General features: G+C 42.9%; 1 protein-coding gene and 1 long non-coding RNA gene across 3 annotated transcripts in view; one reads left to right on the forward strand and one right to left on the reverse strand.

The window, feature by feature from the left end:
* Positions 1-18458, reverse strand: part of HEXA (hexosaminidase subunit alpha) — a 31417-nt gene extending 12959 nt beyond the window's left edge. Inside the window, exon 1 of one of the 2 annotated variants that reach the window (XR_009051444.1) lies at positions 18170-18455. Coding sequence is in view for 1 of the 2 variants with exons in the window: in XM_057723226.1 (XP_057579209.1) it covers positions 18170-18422 (253 nt within the window). In the remaining variant the exon portion in view is untranslated. Of the gene's footprint in view, positions 1-18169 lie in introns of both variants that reach the window. The other variant, XM_057723226.1, reaches the window with a different exon arrangement.
* LOC130845673 (uncharacterized) lies at positions 965-16232 on the forward strand. The gene is made up of 3 exons (XR_009051445.1): positions 965-1202; positions 15757-15852; positions 16008-16232. It is a non-coding gene; the product is annotated as an uncharacterized LOC130845673 (long non-coding RNA).
* Positions 18459-23111: the final 4653 nt, after the last annotated feature.

Here is a 23111-nt window from a genome sequence, read left to right on the forward strand (position 1 = left end):
ACCAAGGAGGGCTTCACTGAGAGGCATGCATGAAAAAAATTGTAAAAAGACTATCTCTCCTTAAACTACAGCCTCATCCCTTGTCTCCTTGTCCCCACCTGACCCCACACGTTGCAGAACCCCAGTATCATTGTGTGGAGAGCTCATGTGCACATCTACCCAGGCAGGCATGCAAAAGAGGGCAAAAGTCCTGAACCATAAGTCTTAATCCTCTGGACCTCAGTCCACCAAACTGAGGAGAAATCACAACTATCTATTCGCAACTGCCACGGTCACTGTCCTGATGATGAGAGAGGCTGCACAAACACCAGGCTTATCTGAGCTATTACTTAGAAGACAAGTAAACATCTAATTGCTGTTGTTATTATATTTTTGTTTCTCTAAAACACACCCACACTCCATCCTCTATATCTGTGGTCTTTTAGGAGGGAAGGTCACAGACTCCTTTGAAGATCCGACAAAAATGAAAGGATTTTTCCACTCACACGATGCCCCTAATTTAAGGGCTCATCCTTCCCCCCGCCGGCCACCGATCTCACGGTGAAGAATCCCTGTCCTAAGCGCTCTCAGTGACTCATGTGGGTTTGGGCTGATAAAGAAGACACAGTCATGGCTGCTGCTTAAACAAGCTCTGAGGGGGAAGGACCGGGGGAGGCGGTGATGTGAGAGCTGGCAAAACAGGAGGGACAATGGGTCATTTAAAAGGATGTAAATAGAGACCATCATTGTGGTTTTCCGCCTCCAAGTTGCTACTTTGAAGAGAACAGGAAATAGGCAGGGGACAAGCCAGCCACCTCTACAAACACCCACATGCCCTGCGCAGGGAAGAACTGAGGTGTGGGAAGCAGGGTCTGGCAAACAGCCAGATCACCAGTAATCACACGGGCATACTCAGAATGAGCCCGGGCGGGACAGAGGGAAATTCTGAAGACTCAAGTGCTCAGGAAGCAGCATGGAAAACAGAGCACTGAACTGGGAGATCAGGAAGGGTTAGTTCTGGTTCTGGTTCTGCTGTTGCCAAGCAGAGGGAGTCGTGGGGCTCCCACTTCCTTCCTGGTAAACAATATCAGGGTGGGACCAGGTCCCAGCTGCTCGTCTGCAGAGCCAGTACTTCATGATTCCACAGACCGGTCACATACCCTGAGGTCCCATTCCAGACCACTGTTCTGAACTCCGCAGCTACCTCATCGCCCTGCTTTCACGTGAGCCTGCTCTTTTCTTTGGGTTCACTGAAAAGTTTGTTTGTATATATGTTTTTTTAATTTAAGAAGTTATAAAAATTCAAACAGCCTAGAAGTATTTACAGAAAAAAAAAAAAGTTATCTCTGACACCCCTCTTCTCTGAAGTGATAACCACCGTTAGTTTTCTACCCTTGTGCCCTCTCTTTAGCACAATTTAGCTTTATTCATCAGAGGTCAGCTCTGGGTGTGGAACTCTTGAGAACAAGGGAAACTGAGACCCTTTTACCACTAAAATGACACTGTTGAACTTTTTTCAGATGCCAGTACTATGATCCTTCCATTTCCTTTCTGTTATCAATCCTCTCACATCTTCACCTCCTTCACTGCTACCCTAGAAGTGGTACCCATCACCTCAAACACAATCTAGCCAATACTCTCAACGGCCTGTCCCTTTCTTCTGTTGCAAAACCCTCAACCTAGATTAATCTAACACCTGCCTTCCGTGCACCTAATCCTGGTCTCTCATCTTGGTTGGGCCCTTGACGCCATCCTGAAAATCTCCTTCTCCATCACTGCTTTTTTCTATTTTCTGCAACAGCTATTTCAGACTTGTACCACTTTCTCCAAGTCCATAACTGGATCACCACCTCCTTTACTCTCAGACAATCAGAAGGGAACCCTCATCCACTTGTACCTTCCCCTCTCCTCCCTGACAAACACACCTGCGATACACAACTGGTCTTTACCTTTTCCTCTTCCTACCTCGGTGGCAGGGGCTTCCTTTCACCTGTGCTCTGCAACTCTCCTCAGGTGCCTCTTGTATAAATTATTTCCCTTTTCCCTCAAATCCTCAAATTATTTTTGTTGATTCTCTCCCAACATTATTAAAATATTTGCACGTCTTCCTAGTCTCAACTCCATGTCATCTCAAAGAGTCACTCTCTCTCCTTCCTGTCACAAAGAAACTCTAGAGGAAACGTAGCCTGAGCAGCTCAGTGCTGAATTTCCAAGTCAGGCAGATCTGGGTTCAAATCTTGGGTCTCACACTTTCTAGCTGTGGGACCCTGAGCAAGTTATTTTCCCCCTGAGCTGGAGGTTCTTCATCTGGTGATCACGACAGTACCTACCCTATTGGGCTGTTGAGAAGATTAAATGAGTTAAGGTGTGTAAAGTGCTTAGCTCAGTGCCCAGCACATGAGAGGTGCTCACGGAGTTGGCCTTCCTTAGTCCTCTCTTTGTAGCCACTTTCTGACATCCTTTCTACTCCTCCGTCCACTATCATCTGGCTTCCTTCACCATCACTCCTGTGAAAATGCCTTCACCAAGGGCCTGTAGTTCTGCAACTAAACTCAAGGGATCCTTTTCAATACATTCATTCATTCATTCAACAGCTATTTATTGAGCGCTTACTATGTGACAGGCTGTTCCAAGTGCTGGGGATACAACAGTGATCAAAACAGACAAAAGTCCCTGCTGTACAGAGACAGCATTCTACTGACACTCACTTCCGGGATCTCCTGGCAGCTTGGACAGCCCTGACCTTCTTGAAACTAAACTCCCTTAGCTTACGGGACACAGCTCTGTCTTGATTTTCCTTCTAACTCTTTGAACATGCTTCCTCATTCTCCTCTTCCTTCACCTACCCCTACGTGCCGGTGTCCTCAGCATTCCAGATTCTCTTTTTCCACTCGCTTTACACTCTCTCTGGACAATGTCATCCACTACCGTGGTAGACTGATGATTCTCAAATCTACCTTTCCAGGCCAACTCTTCCGGAGCTCTAGACTCCTATACCTCCACTCAAATGTCTCAAAAACACTTCAAATCTTAAATGCAGAAATGAACTAACTCTTCATTCCTCTTCCTGGCTGACCTTCTCTCTCAGTTTGATAACAGCACCATCTGTTGATTTACCCAGACTAGAAACCTCCTCCTTTCCCTGTCTTTCTGAATAGATCACAAGTTCATTCACTCATACTTATTGACTGTCTACTATGTGTCAAACTCGGTGCTAAGCACTGAGAATACAGCAGTTAAAAAGAAAGACCCAACTAAGTGTTATAACTACAAAATCCTAACTGACTCTTGACATCATCACCATCTTCCCACATCCATTGGGTCAATGCCTTAATTTAGTTAGCCTCTTGTGAATTTTCACCTGGACTGTAAAAAAAATCTCAGTTGCTCTCCTTGCCTCCATGTATATCCCATTTCAACCTATTATCCTTTGTGATCTTTTATGAAAATCAGATTATGACAACCTTTGCTCAAAATCCCACAATGGTTCCCCACAGCTTTCAGGATAAAGTGCAGAATCCGCTGGATGATTATACAAACTCTACCCTCGTCCTTCTCTGCTCCTGGGAGGGAACTCTCATGGGAGCAAAATGAACTCTCTACAGAACCCTGAAAATGCCACATTTTCTCCCTTTTTCTTTGCATATATTGCTTCCTCCAGTTAAAGCAAACTTTGCATTGCCTTTATATCTCACCTGATTAAGAAACAAATCTGGTTTTCCTTTTCTAAAACTTTCTGTCAGTCCCCCCATCCTTTCCTAAGAGATCTTCCTATGTGATCATGAAGGAACATATACATACATTTTTCATAAAAGGTATCTTAATATACACTGTTTATTTGTCTGTCTCCTCATCAAGGCTGTGAGTTCCTCAACAGCAGGGACCAATCTCAGTGTCTTTGTATTCCCAGTGCCTGACACACGGTAGTCATTCAATAAATGTTTGCTGAAAAAAAAATGAATGATGCTAGAATTTTTTAATGCATATTTAACGCTATATATGCATAGTGATTGTGCTACACAACAATCAGGTATAAATGGCAAACAGTTAATGCAGAGATTACTTTTACACACCCAAACCTACTACTTCTGAAGTTCTGGGATTGGGATGGGGAACAGTAAAAAGATACTCAGACATTCAGAAAGTGCCTTTTCAGACACTGCTCTGAAGACCCCGAGGGTCCAAGAATCCAAAGATTCAGGTCTTTCTACTTCTCTGGAAGGGAGAACTCATTCCTGCAACAAGGTACCCAGAAACCCCATCTTTACCTTAGTACAAAATAGCCTGTCCCTCGACCCACCCTACTCCTCTCTGAATCAAAACGTTTCCATCATATCAATGTGTTTAATTCACAGAATCTTAGCAGCATGAAGAAAACACCACTCGCTTTGGTTATAAAGTGGCATATGGTTTGGCTTCTGGAGTGGAAACTAGGGAAGTCAAGCCAGCCTTTGGCACATCCCACTCCTTCAGGCCTGTCCTGCCCCCCAGTCCTGGCACTCTCCTTGCTGGGGCCAATGCTGGTTCTCCACGCCTGCTTTGCTCCCTCCCCCTCCCACCTTCAAATGCATGGCATCCAGGCTTCCTCTCTCCATACCTGGCCTAATGAGAGCCCTTGGAATCATTCATTTCCCACTGATTCTAACCAGGATATACGGAGTTCTTACTGTGCATCAGGACCTGTGCTAGGGCACTTAAAAAGGAAAAACAAGCCCTGGTCCCTGCCCTTGAGGAGCTCACAGTTTCATGGGAGAGACAAATATAAACAATTACAAAACACTCTGACAAAGGCTACAGTAGATATTATGGCTGCCTCTCTTTCTGGAGGCAGAGAGGGAAGCTTGACCTTAGAAGCGGACCTCTGAGCAGGACCTTGAACCTTGAGTTGGTGTTTTCCAGTTACCAAGAGGGGAAAAGGTATTTCAAGTCTGGGAAGCAGCTGACACACAAGAGCATTGGTGTATCTAGGGGAAGAGGCAAGGCCACCCCTGTTAAACTTCTCCCAGTAAAGTGGGAGTCTGAGAAGCCAACTGCCCTGAGCCTCCAGCCCCTCCTAGTGCTGCTGGATTCAGTCTGGACCGTGGTGCCTCCTCCCACGACTCCTAAGATTCTTCACTCTTCACAGACTACTAACCCTTACTCAAGAGTATTGATATGATCCAGCTAGCCCATAGGTGAATCCTGAACGTTCTCCCTTCTGTCTTCTTTTGTAAAAGTTGTAGTTAAAAGTTTTCTTTTTTCCTCTACTTTTAAAACTTAATCTGTCCTCCTCCACCCCTCTCTCCCCCTGGAAGGAGAACATCTCTCTCTAATTCTAGATCCTAACAGATAACTTTGGTTAACACTTCGTACATTTTCCAGTTTTTGTAAATATGTAGATTTATTTATTTTTAAAACAAAATGAGATCCTAATACATATTAGTTTGTAACTTTTTTCCACTTACCAAAATGGTCTGCAGGTCTTTTAATGTCAGTATATAGAGATCTACATCATTATTTGTAAGTGTTGAATGGAATTCCATTTTGGAGATATACTTTCATTTTTTTTTTTCCCTTTGGCTGCGCTGTGTGGCTTGTGGGATCTCAGTTTCCCGACCAGGGGACACGGCAGTGAAAGCCCAGAGTCCTAACCACTAGCCAACCAGGGAACTCCCAGATATACTTTAATTTCAAAAAGTTGAAACTCCTAACTTCTCTTTGTGGACATTTAGGAATGCTTCTAAGTTTTCGATATTATAAACAATACTCTAGTAAATATTCATATGTATATTCTTTTTTAAAGCAGTTGTGAGAGATTTTGGTAGGAAAATTCCTAGAGGTGGAAATGCTAGGCCAAAAATCTGAAAGTTTTTAGTTTTGACGCTGCCAATTACTCTTCCAAATTATTGTACTGGTTTATCTGAATCAACACATACTGGCCCATTTTTCTGTCCTTCCAGAACTAGACTATCCCAATTCTTTTTCACCTGTGCCAGCCTGATTGATAAAGAGACACAGCATTGTTTTAATTTCTATTTCTTTAATAATGGTTGAATTTGAGTATTGCTTTGTATTTACTGGTCATCTTCTTTGCACTTTTTTTTCCAACAAAAATTTTTTTATTGAAGTATAGCTGATTTACAATGTTGTGCTAATTTCTGCTGTACATCAAAATGACTCATACACATATATATTCTTTTTTTTTATTCTTTTTCATTATGGTTTATCCCAAGAGACTAGATATAGTCCCCTGTGCTATACAGTACGACCTTGTTGTTTATCCATTCTATATGTAATAGTTTGCATCCACCAACCCCAAACTCCCAGCCCATCCCTCTTCCTCCTCCCCTCCCCCTTGGCAACTACAAGTATGTTCTCTCTGTCTGTGAGTCTGTTTCTAATTCGTACATAAGTTCGTTTGTCTTTGCGCTTTTTTTAAAGTTAATTTTCTTTTATTGATTTGCAAAGCTCTTTCTAGATTTTTAACCTTGTCTTTTACGATTGCAAATATGTGCCTCAATTTGCCCTTTATTTTTTAACCTATGGGCTCTTTTGCTTTAATTTGTATGTAGTCAAATCTGTTAGTCATTTCCTTTATTGGCTTGCTTAGAAAGGCCTCCTCTACCCTGGGACTACATGAATCATTCCTTTGATTCCTTCTAATAGTTTTATGGCATATCTTTAGATCTTGAATACACCTGGAATTTACTTTTGTGCTTGACATGAGATAAAGATTTAAAATTTTTCCAAATGGATAACCAGTCATCCCTACATATTTACTGACAACTACATCTTTTCACTTTAGATTGGAAATGCTTCATTTACCATATATTAAATTCTCGTGTGTGTATGTATATATATATATATATATATATATATATACATACACATGAACTTTTGCTTGTCTCTGGGACTTATTTTCTTGGCAGTCTTATAGTTATGGAAATCTACCGTGTCATACTGCTATCATCTTCTGTCACTCTGCCCAATACATAAATGCCTCTGCTCATTTCGGGGCCTACACTCGCATTCCTATGAGGGTTGTTTCCTCTCCTCCAGCAGGTCACCTGTACTACACATCATCCACCCCTGCCAACCCTCTGGAACCTTATTCCATGGTTATTCAACTACAAACATCGCAGCCTTATCTACTTTCTCCTTAACTGAAGCCTGGTGCTCCCCAGGGTAAGTCCCCTACAACTTGCTCTGAGAGGCAGCTCCTTCTCACATCCTAGGGTTGAGATATGGGGCTGCTTCCAGGCCATCCACCCTCTATCATCAAGTGAAACAACAACCACCACCTCTCCTCTGTAGCTCATGACATTCAGCTGTAAAATCTTGAGCCTCTCCTTGTCACGACACTGCAACTTCCTGGTCACTTCTTTATTTACTCAAGACTTTGGATTCCAGTCTCCAGTCCTCCTCTCCATCTGAAGGCTAGCTATCATCCTAGGTGACTTCTAGACTCAGAAATCTCTCAAGCTTCAGTCCCATATAGTCAACTGTCTGCTAAATAATAGACACCTCACACTCAACAGGTCCAAAATCAAACTGACTTTTAATAATTCCCACCCGCCTCTAACCTCTTAATCAATCTGACTCTTTTTTCACTCCTTCTCTCCTTCCCTTGCTCTCCTACTGTTTGCCCTATCCCCCTCTCCATCATAACCCCCACTTTCAAGTACTCCACTTCCTAAATTTTTTTTCATTAAAATTTTTTTTAAATTTCATATTGGAGTATATAGTTGATTTACAAAGTTGTGTTAGTTTCAGGTATACAGCAAAGTGACTCAGTTATACATATACATGTATCTTTTCTTTTTCAGATTCTTTTCCCTTATAAGTTATTACAGAATACTGAATAGAGTTCCCTGTGCTATACAGTAGGTCCTTGTTGAGTATCTATTTTAAATATAGTAGTATGCATGTTAATCCCAACCTCCTAATTTATCTCTTCCCCCCACCTTTCCCCTTTGGTAACCATAAGTTTGTTTTCTACATCTGAGTCTGTTTCTGTTTTGTAAATAAGTTCATTTGTATCATTTTTTAAGATTCCACATATAAGTGATATGATATATGATATTTGTCTTTCTCTGTCTAATTTACTTCACTTAGTGTGACAATCTTTAGGTTCATCCATGTTGCTGCAAATGGTATTATTTCATTCTTTTCTATGGCTGAGTAATATTCCATTCTGTATATGTACCACACCTTCTTTATCCATTTATCTGTCAATGGGCATCCACTTCCTAAATTTTTCTTCAATCTTTCTAGTTTTCTCTGTCTGTACAGCTGTCAACCCACTTCAGCCACTCTTATCTTTTATCTAGATGACTGTAAGAGCCTTTTAACTGGGTTTCCTGCCTCTAGTCCTATTCCCAACCAATCCCAAATGCAGCCAGTTTAGTCACATCACTTATCCTATTTAATGGCTTTTACTGGCCTTCCTTGACTTTAAGATAAAGTTCATGTTCTTTATCAGGGCTCAGCAGGACACTTCATGACCTTGCATCTACCACCTTGTTAGCTTCAGAACTTGCTGATCCACCACAGAGCTGTGTGCTTCATACTGACCCCAGTGACCTGGAGTTTCTTGAATATGTCATAAAAGCTTCTTTCCTAAAGGCCTTTCCTACATGCATTTCTCTCTGTGTGGATTACTACCTCCACCTCCATTAACTGCTTTCAGATCTTATTAGATAGCTCTTATTGGAAGTCTTCTCAAAATGTACGCCCCCGGAATGCACACACACATCTGGTGTTCCCAGAGCACCTGTCCTTAGTTATCAGCAAAAAATCACACTTTACCATATGTCTGTATTCCCACTTCTAGAGATTATAAATTCTTTAAGTCTTTCAAAAAATTAATTTAGGGACTTCCCTGGTGGTGCAGTGGTTAAGACTCTGCACTCCCAATGCCACAACTAAGAATTCGCATGCCACAGCTAAGGAGCCCATGTGCTGCAACTAAGGAGCTGGCAAGCCATAACTAAGAAGACTGAGAGCTGAAACTAAGGAGCCAGGGTTCCATCCCTGGTCAGGGAACTAGATTCCACGTGTACACCGCAACAAAGAATTCACATACTACAACTAAGGAGCCCATGTGCTGCAATTAAGGAGCTGGAGAGCTGCAACTAAGAAGCCCGAGAGCCACAACTAAGGAGCCTGCAAGCTGCAACTAAGACCCAGTGCAACCAAATAAATTTTTAAAAAATTAATTTAAAAATCTCATACAGGGGCTTCCTAGGTGGCGCAGTGGTTAAGAATCTGCCTGCCAATGCAGGGGACATGGGTTCGATCCCTGCTCCAGGAAGATCCCACATGCCGCGGAGCAACTAAGCCCATGCGCCACACACACACACACAAAAACTCTCATACAACTTTTAAAGATTACTTTCCATTTAAAGTTATTAAAAAATATTTGCTACATTCCCTGTGTAGTACAATATACCCTTGAGCCTATCTTACATTCAATAGTTTGTACCTCCCACTCCCCCACCCCTATTATCGCCCCTCCCCCCTTCCCCACCAGTAACCACTAGTTTGTCCTCTTTATCTGTGAATCTACTTCTTTTTGGCTGTATTCACTAGTTTGTTGTATTTTTTTTATTTATTTATTTTTAGTTAGTTATATATTTCTTGGCTGTGTTAGGTCTTTGTTGCTGTCCACGAGCTTTTGCTAGTTGTGGCAAGCAGGGGCTACTCTTCGTTGCGGTGTGTGGGCTCCTCACTGTGGTGGCTTCTCTTGTTATGGAGCACAGGTTCTAGGCACACGGGCTTCAGTAGTTGCAGCATGTGGGCTCAGCAGTTGTGGCACATGGACTTATTTGCTCCACAGCATGTGGGATCTTCCCGGCCCTGCACTGACAGGCAGATTCTTAACCACCGCACCACCAGGGAAGTCCCCATTATACTTTTTTAGATTCTGCATGTAAGTGATATCATACAGTACTTGTCTTTCTCTGTCTGACTTACTTCACTTAGCATAATGCCCTCCAAGTCCCTCTATGTTGCTGCAACTCACAGAATTTTCTTCTGTATGGCTGAGTAGTATTCCATTGTGTGTATACACATACACACACACACATCTTCTTTGGCCGTTCATCTGTTGGTGGACACTTAGGTTGCTTTCATATCTTGGCAATTGCAAACGATGCTGCTATGAACACTGGGGTGCATGTATCTTTTCCAAAATTAGTGTTTTTGTTTTTTTAGGATATATACCCAGGAGTGGAACTGCTGAGTCATATGGTAGCTCTATTTTTTGTTTTTTTGAGAAAACCTCCACAGTTTTCCACAATGGCTGCACCAATTTACATTCCCACCAATGCTGTAGGAGGGTTCCCTTTTCTCCACATCCTCACCAACATTTGTTATTTGTGTTCTTTTTGATGATAGCCATCCTGACAGGTGTGAGCTGATACCTCATCATGGCTTTGATTTGCATTTCCCTGATGATTAGCAACACTGTGCATCTTTTCACATGCCTTTGGGGTATCTGCATTTCCTCTTTGGAAAAATGTCTATTCATTTCTTCTGCCCATTTTTAAATGGGGTTGTTTTTTGATGTCGAGTTGCATGAGCTGTTTATATATGTTGGATATTAATCCCTTATTGGTCATATCATTTGTGAATATTTTCTCCCATTCAGTAGTATCTGATCTTACATTTAGGTCTTTAATTCATTCTGAGTTTATTTTTGTATATGGTGTTAGAAAATGTTCTAATTTCATTCTTTTACGTGGAGCTGTCCAGTTTTCCCAGCACCATTTATTGAAAAGACTTTCTTTTCTCCATTGTATATTCTTGCCTCCTTTGTCATAAATTAATTGACCATAGGTGTGCCTGTATATTTCTGGAGTCTCTATCCTGTTCCATTGATCTATGTGTTGGCTTTTGTGCCAGTACCATACTGTTTTGATTACTGTAGCTTTGTGGCATGAGACTGTAAATTCTTTAAGGACAGGGACAGCTCGTTAATATTCTTTGGACCAGTGCTACTAACAAATTACAGTTGCTTAACAAATACTAATGGGAGGGAGGAAGCCAGCTAGAATACTACTGGAATCTGAAAACAATGGGCCAGGGATCAAAATATTTACAACCTGAGTGCTAACCATTAAAGCAATTAGATATTAGAAGTTACTATTTGAAGTAATTAACACTAAAGTGTGATCAGAACTTAATCCTACCAGAGGCCAGTAGTTTTCCAGATTGGTAATTGGTACAACGCTTGGTAAAGATATTTATGAGAAGACTGCTCCAAAATCGCACAGCAAAAAGAGCAAGATCTTGGTAGGCAAACAGACCTGACTGGAATTTCTGCTCCACCACTACTAGCTGTGCAACCCTAGACATATTTCTTAACCTCTTTGAGTCTCAGTTCTGAAAGATGAGTGTAACACCGATCTCACAGAGCTGTTATGAATATTAGATGGTATGACATATAGCAAGTGCCAGATACTCAATAAATGCTAGTTTCCTTCCATTTTCTACTTCCCTTTTCCTAAAAGGTCACTTTTACCACTTGGCTGGAGGAGCCCAAGGGCAGGGTGCCTTGTAGAATAATCACACCATAGGAGCAGCTTCCCTGAGGGCTTTTCATGAGCTTCTTACAGGAGCCTAAGGGCTCCATTACTGTGTGATGCCACCCTGTATGGCAAACAGGCTGACACTCCAACATATAAAAGGGACATGGGCTTGGAACTCTGAATCTGCCTTAAACTAGGATTGTGGCCCTAGTCAAAAGACCAAAGCCACCAAGTGGGATCCTAGTTACTACTTACCACCAGGACAAGGTTGAATAGGACAGCAGTTAAACTTTTCATCCAGGGCACAGTGTACCTGGTAAGCCATCTCCCTTGCTCCCATCCCAAAGCTTTACAAAAAGAAAGGGAGGCTGTTACTGATACCTGACAAGCACCCAAACTTTCTGCATCTGAGCATACACTTCCAGAGAAGACAGCTCCACACCAGACCCAAGCTGCAGCCAACCTCAAGATGTGGACACAGTGATAGCACCCCACTGCTGGCCAGAGATCAGGGTTTAGTGCATGGCCAGGGAGCTTAAGCAATAACAGCAGCTTAAAACACATGCAGGGGAAATAAAAAAGAAAAGTTCCTGACCCAGTAGTATGTCTTATTCACTACAGCAAGGAATAGAGAAGAAAAACAAACCTATTTCTCTATTACAACAGACTACAGACCCATAAGCCTTGAGGCAGATCATAGAAAACCCTTCACATATACACCTCTCAACTCTACAGACCCAACCTCCTCTCTTCAGCTGACCTTGTGGTCAGTGGCCCCACAAAGGTGGGAGAAAGCTCCTTATCCAATTGGTTAAACCTCTTGTTGATGCACATTGACTCTAACCTTGTCACTTATTTCCAGGGCCAGCAGAAGAATTTTAGGAAAATGCAGAAACATAAGAGTAACCTCTTTCATTTATTTTCTTTAAAAAATATTTTATTTATTTTATTATTTATTATTATTATTTTTTATGGCTACATTGGGTCTTCATTGCTGTGCACAGGCTTCCTCTGGTTTGGGGATGGGGCGGGGTGGGGGGCTTCTCTTCGTTGCAGTGTGCAGGCTTCTCAGTGCAGTGGCTTCTCTTATTGCAGCGTATGGGCTCTAGGAGTGCAGGCTTCAGTAGTTGCAGCATGCGGGCCCAGTAGTTGTGGCTCGCGGGCTCTAGAGCACAGGGTCAGTAGTTGTGGTACATGGGCTTAGTTGCTCCACAGTATGTGGGATCTTCCCAGACCACGGATTGAACCCACATCCCCTGCATTGGCAGGTGGATTCTTAACCACTGTGCCACCAGGGAAGCCCACCTCTTTCATTTCTAAAAGAAGTACTGGTTGGGCAGGAAAACTCTTTTCCTTCTGTATAACTGTTACCTACAGAATGTCACTTGCCATCCAACTCTACAAGGATTGGGTGATTAGCCACTGCAGTCGCTGACCTTCAACACACCCTGATAGGAGTTCAGAGCAGAGATCAAGTATGAGGCACTCTGTGCTCTGGGAAAACTAGCAGAACAGGCCTTCAGATAGTTAGATATTTTTGGGAGAAAATTTTATTAATCCAATTTCTTGCATTTTTCCATACTTAGAAAAGCACTAAAATCATTAACTAAGATATCTGTTCCCCATGATTAACAGTAGCCGTCTACTGAGATGTGTGCTTGACTGCATATACCCCTTCTCCAAAATCACATATATGCTTGCTGACATCCCCCACTACCTCTTTGGAGCAGTTCCTCAGAGCTATTAGAGAGGCTGCCTCCTGGGCTGTAGTCCTCAGTACGTCCCCAAATAAAACTGAAACTCACAGCTCTCATGTTGTGCGCTTTTATTTCAGTTGACAAGTCATTAGGAAAAGGACTGAGGTTTATGCCTTCAACAGGCTAAGAAATCAACAACATGCCCCAGCAAGACTGAGTAGCTATAAGCAAAAAAAAAAAAAAAAGAAAGAAAGAAAGAAAAGAAAAAAAAGCCCACCCCTGCTGTTAAAAACAAAAACAAATCAAAATAGAAGGTATCACTGGCAAAAATCCTCCCATGCACTGCTTCACTTTTCTGTGTGGAGGTGAGGAAGTGGAGTGGAAAGAGATGGGAGGGAGGCAGATCTGCGACTTTGACGTTTTATTTTTATTTTGTTTCATTTTTAAAATCATCAGCGGATTTCCCTGGTGGCACAGTGGTTAAGAATCCACTTGCCAATGCAGGGGACACGGGTTCAATCCCTGGGTGGGGAATATCCCACATGCCGTGGCGCAACTAAACCCATGCGTCAACAACTACTGAGCTTGTGCTCTGGAGCCCACAGGACACAACTTCTGAGCCCGAGTGCTGCATCTACTGAAGCCCTCGGGCCTAGAGCCGGTGCTCCGCAACAAGAGAAGCCACCGCAATGAGAAGCCCACACACCTCAACGAAGTGTGGACCCCGCTCGCCACAACTAGAGAAAGCCCGCATGCAGCAACAAAGACCCAACACAGCCAAAAAAAAAAAAAAGAAAAAAATCACCAAGTTCTTCCTTCTACTGTGTATCCTCCTTCAAAGTTTGTGAAGACACTCATCATCTCCTTGTTAGCCACAGAAATGCTTGGAATGTAGGCATATTAAAAAAAAAAGTGGCAGTAGCCACTTGCAAATTAGGCGATTTGCCAAAGGCACATAGTTTAAAAAGTGATTAACAAACATTCTCTGGCTGACTCCTGAATAAATCTTGTTTCAGACTCTGAGTCCTCTACTGTGATCGGTCTTCAAGCAGGGGGAGGGGGAAGCAACGATAGCTCCAGAAAATAAAACTGAAATTGTTCATAAACAAGGCCCAGACTACCTACACCTTGTCCAAGCTGAGCTTCTTGGGTTCAGCTGTGAGAAGAGAGGCTGGTTAAGGATTGCAGGCTGAGCTAATCTAAGCCCAGGGACTCTAAATGGAACACAATTACTTTGTCCCTCACTAAAAACGATGCTTCTGCTACCTATTCTTCCCAAAACACTGTATTTCTCCTCTTTATGTATCCCTCCATCCTCCACATACCCCTTCACAAGAAAAATCATTCTACTGAAAAACTCTCTTCCTGGCTTGTTCTTCCTCTTTGCTTTTAAGACAATATATTTAAGTGTCAGTCAAGTCTTCTGCAGGATTATGCCTTGTCCTTGTCATGGGAAAGGTTAAAGCGTACACAGCCACTAGTCCAATTAGAGCAGAGAGAAGTAATCAGCATTACTTTCTCTCCCCAGCCCAGCTGCCCCTTATTGGTTTCCCTCCTACACTTTCTAGATGCATTTCCAGTGCATCTCCAATTCTGTGATGGGTTAAGAGCAGCCTGAGTTAGGACCACAGCATAGTGGGATCCTCCTTTGCATGGAATCACATGCTAATATTCCAAATTTGAAACTTGAAAGGAAAGACAATCAATTCTAAATGAAACAGGCAAGTCATCTTCTTTTTGATGATCAAAGAAATAAAAACCACAAAGCCTTTTTACAAACTTTTATACAAAGTAGCCCTTTTAAGTTAATTTTAATATATCCAACAAATAATTAAGTAGCTCCTATGTTCTGGGCATAATTATAGAAGGAATGGCCAAAGGAGGTATTTTAGGAGATTCAGATCATAATGAATTATGCCACATTAACTTGGTCACTTAATATCTCAGGATAAGTAAATCAAATGTTGACAATGGCTGCAGAAGGATCCAGATACTCATATAACAATCTTCCTTCCATCCTAGAATAAAAGGGCTGGGGAACGGGGGTGGGGATTATTTTGTTCAGGGGCAATGGCATTCTAAGTAACTCATAGGGATGTGTGTATGTGAACATCAGTACAGGATGGGAACTTTATAATAACCATCAAGGACTATAGCTTCAAACAACTAGTTTCAGGAAAAGCAAAGAATGCAGTCAAATGACATAATCAGATTTAGTCACTTTACCTGGGCTTTATCAACTCCATCAAGCATCCCAAAAAGTACGTGGAGCAATGTTAGTTGGGTACAATCCCAAATAATCAGATCTTGATTTGCAAACAGGATGTGGCTTAATAATTAAAACAGAGAACTAGGTTCATTCAAGTATCTACAGCCCAAAATAATCCCATTTAACAGGTTTAACAACATGCAACACACACCCTCAAGTTGGCAGAAACACCTGTCAATTACAAAATAGGTAGCAAATACTAAACACCTCCACAAACCCTTTAGCAATTAATGGACTATAGCTAACCCTTGGAGGCAAATTCAGAATACAGTTGAACCTCAACACCAGACTTGTTTTTTAGACAATGGAAGTATGAACATCACTGAATTCCAGGATCAGATCAAAACCAGAAGTTGTGCTGCATTAAGGAAGACACTGGCCCAAGGCCTACAAGGAAGTAAGTTATCGGGAGGAAGGAGACAGGAAGCTTTAGCTAAGTTTTAACTTGCATATGTTGTTTTCTTTACTAAAATCAACCCCAAAGGGAAATATACTATGGTTTGGGCTTTGTTGATGTTGTTCTCCTCCATAGATTCTTCCTTGTTTTTGTAGAAATAGGATTATGGCTCAAGTCGTCTGAAAGCCTTCCCAGGAAACTGTGTCCCAAAGAGAAGACTCCATAGGAAGAACATCAGAGAAGGAAGTTACTTGTCTGTCTTTGGTAACATTCATCCAAAACAGGTTTTGTTCTCTCTCAGTGGACAAGACTCCTCAACTAATAGAGCAAATTCATTTACAAGGGAGTAATAAATGAAAAATAAACATGTTATTTAGTTTCTTATGCCTCTAAATCTGTTTCATTGTATTTACAGCACAGCATTGTCACATAACCTCCCCACTTCTCTTGATTCAACTGTAGTCCTATAGCAATGGAGGTAAAGGTTTAATTTTTAGAAGTATAGGATTTATCCTAATTTATATAATTGTAGCAAACATTCTACTTACCTTTTATTTTATTTTACTGAAGTATAGTTGCTTTACAGTGCTGTGTTAGTTTCTGGTGTATAGGAAAGTGATTAAATTATATATATGTATGTTCTTTTTCATGTTCTTTTCCATTATGGTTTATTACAGGATATTGAATGTAGTTCCCAGGGTCTATTAAGCATTTTATAACATACTGTGTCCTTTTGCTTCATATCTCCCCAATTGGACTGCAAAGCTTGGGCCTGGGTCATATATTTTTCCTGTAACAACCGAGTGCGCAGCACTGGAATAGGCACATACCAAACCAATTAGGTGACAGATTTAAGTCAGTCCCTAACTTTCCTATAAACATATTCTGAGTGCCAGTGTCTTATGTGAGGCATTCCATCACTTGTCATGAAGGATTCAGAGAAGTATGTGATCGACACAAGAGCAGACCTTTTACCCTCCTTGGCCTAATGCATTTTACCAGTGAAGAACTACCTTTGATGCAATTTTTTCCCTAAATCATCTGTCACATTCTAAGTGCCATCTGTTTAATTAAATGCTTTTAATTCTATACAACAAATGAGAACACTTTTGAAAATAATTTAAGCATACGTGAAACACCAGACAAAATGAAATTACCATATGGCTCAACCATAAATATGGCTTCCCTCTGTAAACACTTGTACCTCATAACCAGAGAACTAGATTCCCGGAGAGTTACAAGAAAACTCTAAATTTTTTTTTTTTTAATTTTTTTTTGGGGGGCACAGTAGCTTAGTTGCTCTGCGGCATGTGGGATCTTTCTGGAGCAGGGATCAAACCCGTGTCCTCTGCACTGGCAGGCAGATTCTTAACCACTGCACCACTTAGGAAATTCCGAAAACTCTAAATTTTAAGCCCATAAAGTAGAATTTTATTTCTTTGCATTGCTGACTCTCTTTGTTACTCTAGCCTTCAATTTGCTGTGAAATACTCATCCTCAAACACAATTTTCAGTAGGCTACCTTGAAGAAAATTGCCAGCCCCTGCTATTTCAGATGAAACGCATATCCAAAGCACTCCTGACTCTTCACTTCAATCCCACACTCTCCCCAACCTCACCCCTCCCCAGCCCCCACCCTCCTTCCACACACCAGCCCAGCCCCGAGCTCAAGCATAACCTTTGTGCCTCCCTTCCTTCCTGGAATCCCCTCCTTTCCATCCTGGCCAATTATATCCACCACCTCACTTCAAGTGGCTGCTGAAAACTCATTTTCTTATGGAAGTGTTCTAAGATTTTTCTCACAGTTTAAACATCTACCTAAAATGTTATGCCAGATACTTTAACCTAATTTTGCATAGGACGATATATCTCTCTGGTCTTACCAATTTTGGGTGTCGGTTCCCGGTCTCCTCTCCCCAGCCCTGGTCACAGCCTCACTAGGACCCTGAACACCTGGACACGGCCCGAGGGATCACCTCAGATGTCTACCGGCACAGTATTCTCAGTAATTTGCTATCCTGGTTGAACCGTAGTCCTCAAGCAGACATTTTTGGTGAAATACGCAGCCCGAGGGCAGGGTTCGGGAAAAGCCCTGGCCGCAGAAGTCAGCTCAGCTGAAGGGGTGAAAGGAGGTGGGGGACTAATCCTTGGGGGAGCTGAGAGGACAGCTGGAGAAAACGGGCAGGCGGAAGTGGAGGCTAGAGGCCTGCGAGAGACTAGAGGGCTGGGCGAAGGGGCGTTTCAGGAGGTCTGGGGGAGTCGCCCCGAGGCAGGCCCGCTGGGAGCCCGGGAACGGGACGGGGCGGGCCCGACTCACCCACGGGGTGGGGAAAGTGGAAGGACACGGCACCGAAGAGCAGATCACGGTAGCGCTGGAAGGCCTCGTCGAGGACGGAGCAGCCCACCTGCGCGGCCGAACTGGCGTGGTACTGGAATTGGAAGCTGTGCGGGAAGATGGTGTAGCGCTGCTCGGAGCTTTGGATGTACTGGGGCCACGGCCACAGGGCCGTCGCCCGCCCGGCGAACGCTGCCGCCAGCAGCAGCGAGAACCAGAGAGGGGCGCCTGCCATGGCCCGCCGGTCTCCTCGCGCGCAGCGGGCCGGGCCACGTGACACCCTGGTCAGGTGGGCGGCGTCCGCGTGACCGTCGGCGGGCCACGTGACCGTCGGCGGGCCACGTGACCGTCGGCGGGCCACGTGACCGCGGGGCGGCTCCCAGCCGGCGACCCCGGAGGCCCGATTCCTAGCCCCTCCGGTCTCGGCCGCGACCCCGGAGCTCCTGTGGCGTGCGGTGGACGGTGCGGGGCGATGGTTCAGGCGCAGGCGCTTCACGGGTCTGGAGGCGCAGTAGCTAACGCACCACCGCGGGTGCCAGGCCTGCGATCACAGAACTGGGAGCGCACCAGAGGGTAGAAGCCCCACGTCGGGAGGCCGGGCGGGCGAGCGAGGAAGGAAAGTTTCCCGAATCGTGAACGCGGACTAGGAGGTCGTCAAGGCCTGCCGGGAGGTAAAGGACATCCCAGGCCCAGGCAATTTCAGAAGCAGAAAAATGGAGGCTTAAAAGCACAGGTCCTTGTGATGTGAAATGCTGTGGGGCAGAAAGGGGCTGGAATTAGTCAGAATGGCTCAGCTAGAGAGGGCATCACAAGATCACAAAAATGACAACTTATGACAGGAAAAAATGTGTCCTTTCAGAGCGAGCTTGAGACCTCCCATTTCCTGCCTCTGTCTGCTGTGGGCACTTCCTTTAATGGTTGATAAGCTCCTAGTAACCACTGCCAAATTCCCTCTTCGCAGACAAAACTCCACAGATGGTAGGTCCCGTACTTACTGCAAGTAGTAAGATATTGCTTGAACTTTGGGTGCAAGTTGGAGAATACCCAGAGATAAAGACAGGTCTTATGCCCAGAGAGAAGTTCCGCAGGGGTTTACGTAGGAAGCCTGAGCATCAGGACTTAATTCTGTGGGCAACTGAAAATCAGCCCAAGGATTTGCATTTTAGAAATCTCATGTTGAACAGTTGGATGGATAAAAAACCAGTTAGGGAGGCATTCTTTTTTTTAAATTGATGGTGGAAGATAATGACATCTTGAACTACAGCAGTGGGAAAGGAAGAGAGCTGTAGATCCAGGAAATAGTGGGTATCCCGAGGGGTTAATACAAGAGAGGCTTGAGGGCTGATCAGTGAGAATATAGATGCTTACTGAGTCAGGGACCCTGTCTTCCTTGCTCACCACTGTATTATCAGAGCACAGTTGCATCCCTCACTGCAAAAGGAGATAAAAATAATGCTGTTGTATGGCATTATTTGGCTAATAGGTAATTTTTATCATAAAATTGCATTTTAGCATTAGAATAACTGTAAAGATCAGGGAAATGAACATTAAAAAATAAAGGTCTCTTAAAAATCATAATCACTTATATTTAGGTTTTAGGTACCTGATTTAGCAGTTATATATACATGGCTCACAGTAGGAAATCAGATAAAGAAACATTGTCTCTCACTTATAACTTTCCAGGATTCACCATGAAATTTCTCTTAGAAGGTTGGTTTATGCTAGAAGGGAGCCTGTAGCAAAGCAAGTAGAAATTAGATCTCACAATCACAGTCAGATCCTAATATTGCATATTTATACTAATTTCTACATCACTTAAACCTAAATTTTCATCACCACTAACAAATGCCTGGGTACTCCATCAGTCAGGAGAGATATTACCCAAGGTACCTAGGGAGGAGATCCCAGAATCATTGTCAGAAGAGCCAAATTCATAATCAGGCTGCTGTCCCACAAGATCAGTAGTTTGGGGAGAGTTCAGAGCAGGTTCAAAGGTGAGAGCAATAAATTGAAGTGGGGTTTCAGGACTGAGCAAGTGCCAAAGCACCCCTTTATGTGATACTCAATGTGTATCAGGAGAGAGAAGTAACTTACATAGAAGAGTCACAAAATGAAGAAACTGGACCCACATAAGGAGACTGTAAAGATTACGAATGAAAATACTTAGAGATTATTTTTGAGAGAATGTTCCAAACATCCTATTCCAGTTATCCTCTCTCTGACCAGTGTATCAGACAATCAGAAAAGTAATGAACAACCATTAGTTTAAAAAAAATCATCATCATAAAGTAAATGTTCAGAGCCTAACATAGAGTAGCAAAAATTAAAATGAACAGTCATTTAACATTATAAACTCTAGATTTGTATATATACAACATTGCCATAAATTTTGACAGGTGAATAACAAAAATAATGACAGATAATATGTAACATTGGGTTGGCCAAAAAAATTCATTCGGGTTTTTCCTAAAGATTGTATGGAAAATCCCAAACAAACTTTTTGGCCAACCCAATATATAATATCTGGTTGTTTTCTCTATTTCTCTGTTTATTACAGACAACTTGTTGAGTGAATAAAATATGATTTAATTTCCATATCTATAGCATCTAATAAAATTATTTTACATAGCAGAAAAAGAATTCACTGTCAGACAATGTGTCCAGACTTTTGGTTCATAAAGTAGAGTCATCAGTGTAGAAGGAGAGAGGAGGGAATGACTAATTTTGCCTGGGGAAGTCTTTCAAAGAGGAAGTGACTTGAGCTGGCTTCCAAACCATGAGTTGGCAGGGAAGGGGAGCATGGGTAAAGCACAGAGGTATGGAAGAAGATGGCATATTGAGCATAGGGTTTGGGGGGATAGCAGGGAGAAAATGTGCCATGATTATCTCACTTCTACCATAGTCCCTTCTCCTTGGAATGCCTTCCCCACCTCCCACTCCCACCACCTACTTGAAGGTCTAAAGTTATATTTTACCACTCCGTAAATCTCTGACGTCTCAAACCTGGGTAAGATTCCACAGCCCTCTGAGTTTTTCTCCATCAGAGCACTTACCTCAGTATTGTAATTGCCTGTCCATTTGTCTGTCTTCTCCACTAGAGTAAAAGTTCCTGAAGGGCAGGTTCTGTGTTCACTGCTGTATTCCGGGCCCTGGGCACAGTGTCTAGCACATAGTAGATTCTCAATAAAGACTTGTTAAATGAGTGAAGGGCTCTGAATGTTGCTTCTATTTAGCATCTACTTATCCTTCAGGTCTTAGCCTAGTCTAGACCAACAAGTATGTTGTGAGTGGAGTACAGGTGTGCTGAGACAGTGACCACCCCTCCTCACTCCTTAGGGTGGCCAGGCAGAGCCTGGGGCAGCTAGACATCCTGGTCAGTCATCTCCAGCCAAGAGCAATCACCTGTCTGTGCTCTGATGTGAGAAACTTTGGGAAGCACTTAGACATCTCCTCTAGGGTGTTTCTTTATGGCGCCCTCATTTTAGCCTGTTTACTTGTCCATGTTCTCCACAGACCACATGCTGAATGAGTGGTATCTTTTTCACAGTTGTAACCTTACTGCCTGAGCTAGGAATCTGCACATAGTAAGTGTTCAGCAAGTATTTGTTGAATGAATGCATGAATGAGGGAGCATTTGCATTAAATTTTGAAAGACAGAATTTCAGTGTGTAGAGGAAAAGAGCAATCCATGGAGAAGGACTGCAACCCAGGAAGAAAACTCCATCTAACTTGTTCACTTTAGGGTCCCTAAGTTCTGGAACAGCACCTGACACATCAGAGTCATTGAATGAAATTGAGTATCATCTACATTTTACAGATGAGGAAACAGGCTCTGACAATGAAAATAACATGACCAAGGCCCCATAGATAGTTGTCAGAACCAGTGTTTGGACCCAGGTTTTCCATGCTAAAATCTATTGCTTTTTTTTTTTAACATGAATTTATTTTTTTTTTGGCTCTGTGTTAGGTCTTCGTTGCTGTGCGCGGGCTTTCTCTAGTTGCGGCGAGTGGGGGCTACTCTTCATCGCAGTGTGTGGGCTTCTCAGTGCGGTGGCTTCTCTTGTTGCGGAGTATAGGCTCTAGACATGCAGACTTCCGTAGTTGTGACACATGGGCTCAGTAGTTGTGGCTCTCGGGCTCTAGAGTGCAGGCTCAGTAATTGTGGTGCACAGGATTAGTTGCTCCACGGCATGTGGGATCTTCCCAGACCAGGGATCAAACCTGTGTCCCCTGCATTGGCAGGTGGATTCTTAACCACTGTGCCACCAGGGAAGTCCCTAAAATTATTGCTTTTACATCTACCATACTTCCTTGAAAGCTAGGCTGAAGATTGCATTGGGGTTTTACTCTTGAGTCTATGGGAAGCTAGTGAAATTTCTTTAGCTGAGCAGTGACAAGACTAGAGCTGAAATTTTCTAAGATTAATCTTTTAACACGTGTTGGAGGAATTGAATGGGGAAAGCCATGTGCAGGTAGATTGGGTCTGCGGCTGTTGGCTCAAAGCTCTCTAAAACAACCTGACCATTCTCATGTGCTATTGGGCTCAGAAAATGCAGACCCAAATTCACCTGAGATCAATGGCTTCATTTTTCTTCTCCCACTTTGGCTAGCTAGACCAGTGACTTAAGCTTTGTTTAATTTGTTAAAGTTTACAGAAGTGAAGATGGCCAAAATTGTCTATGCTCCCTGACTCTCTTTAGACCCATTCCAGTTCACATGGAGGCCTACCTCTGCCATACCCTGTTACCTCCAGCTCCTCCTGTGCTATTTCCAGAATTACAGAATGCTCCCCAACTTCCCAGTACTAAACATGTACAGCATTCCTTGGGGTTACTAAAAGTATTCTGTGTCCAGTTTGTCTTCTTTTTGAGACTTACCCCTCTTTTCTCCTATTTAGTCATATAACTATTCCAGTTATCTTCTC

The sequence above is a fragment of the Hippopotamus amphibius genome, chromosome 2 (genome assembly GCF_030028045.1).
Source record: "Hippopotamus amphibius kiboko isolate mHipAmp2 chromosome 2, mHipAmp2.hap2, whole genome shotgun sequence".
Classification (NCBI taxonomy): Eukaryota; Metazoa; Chordata; class Mammalia; order Artiodactyla; family Hippopotamidae; genus Hippopotamus; species Hippopotamus amphibius.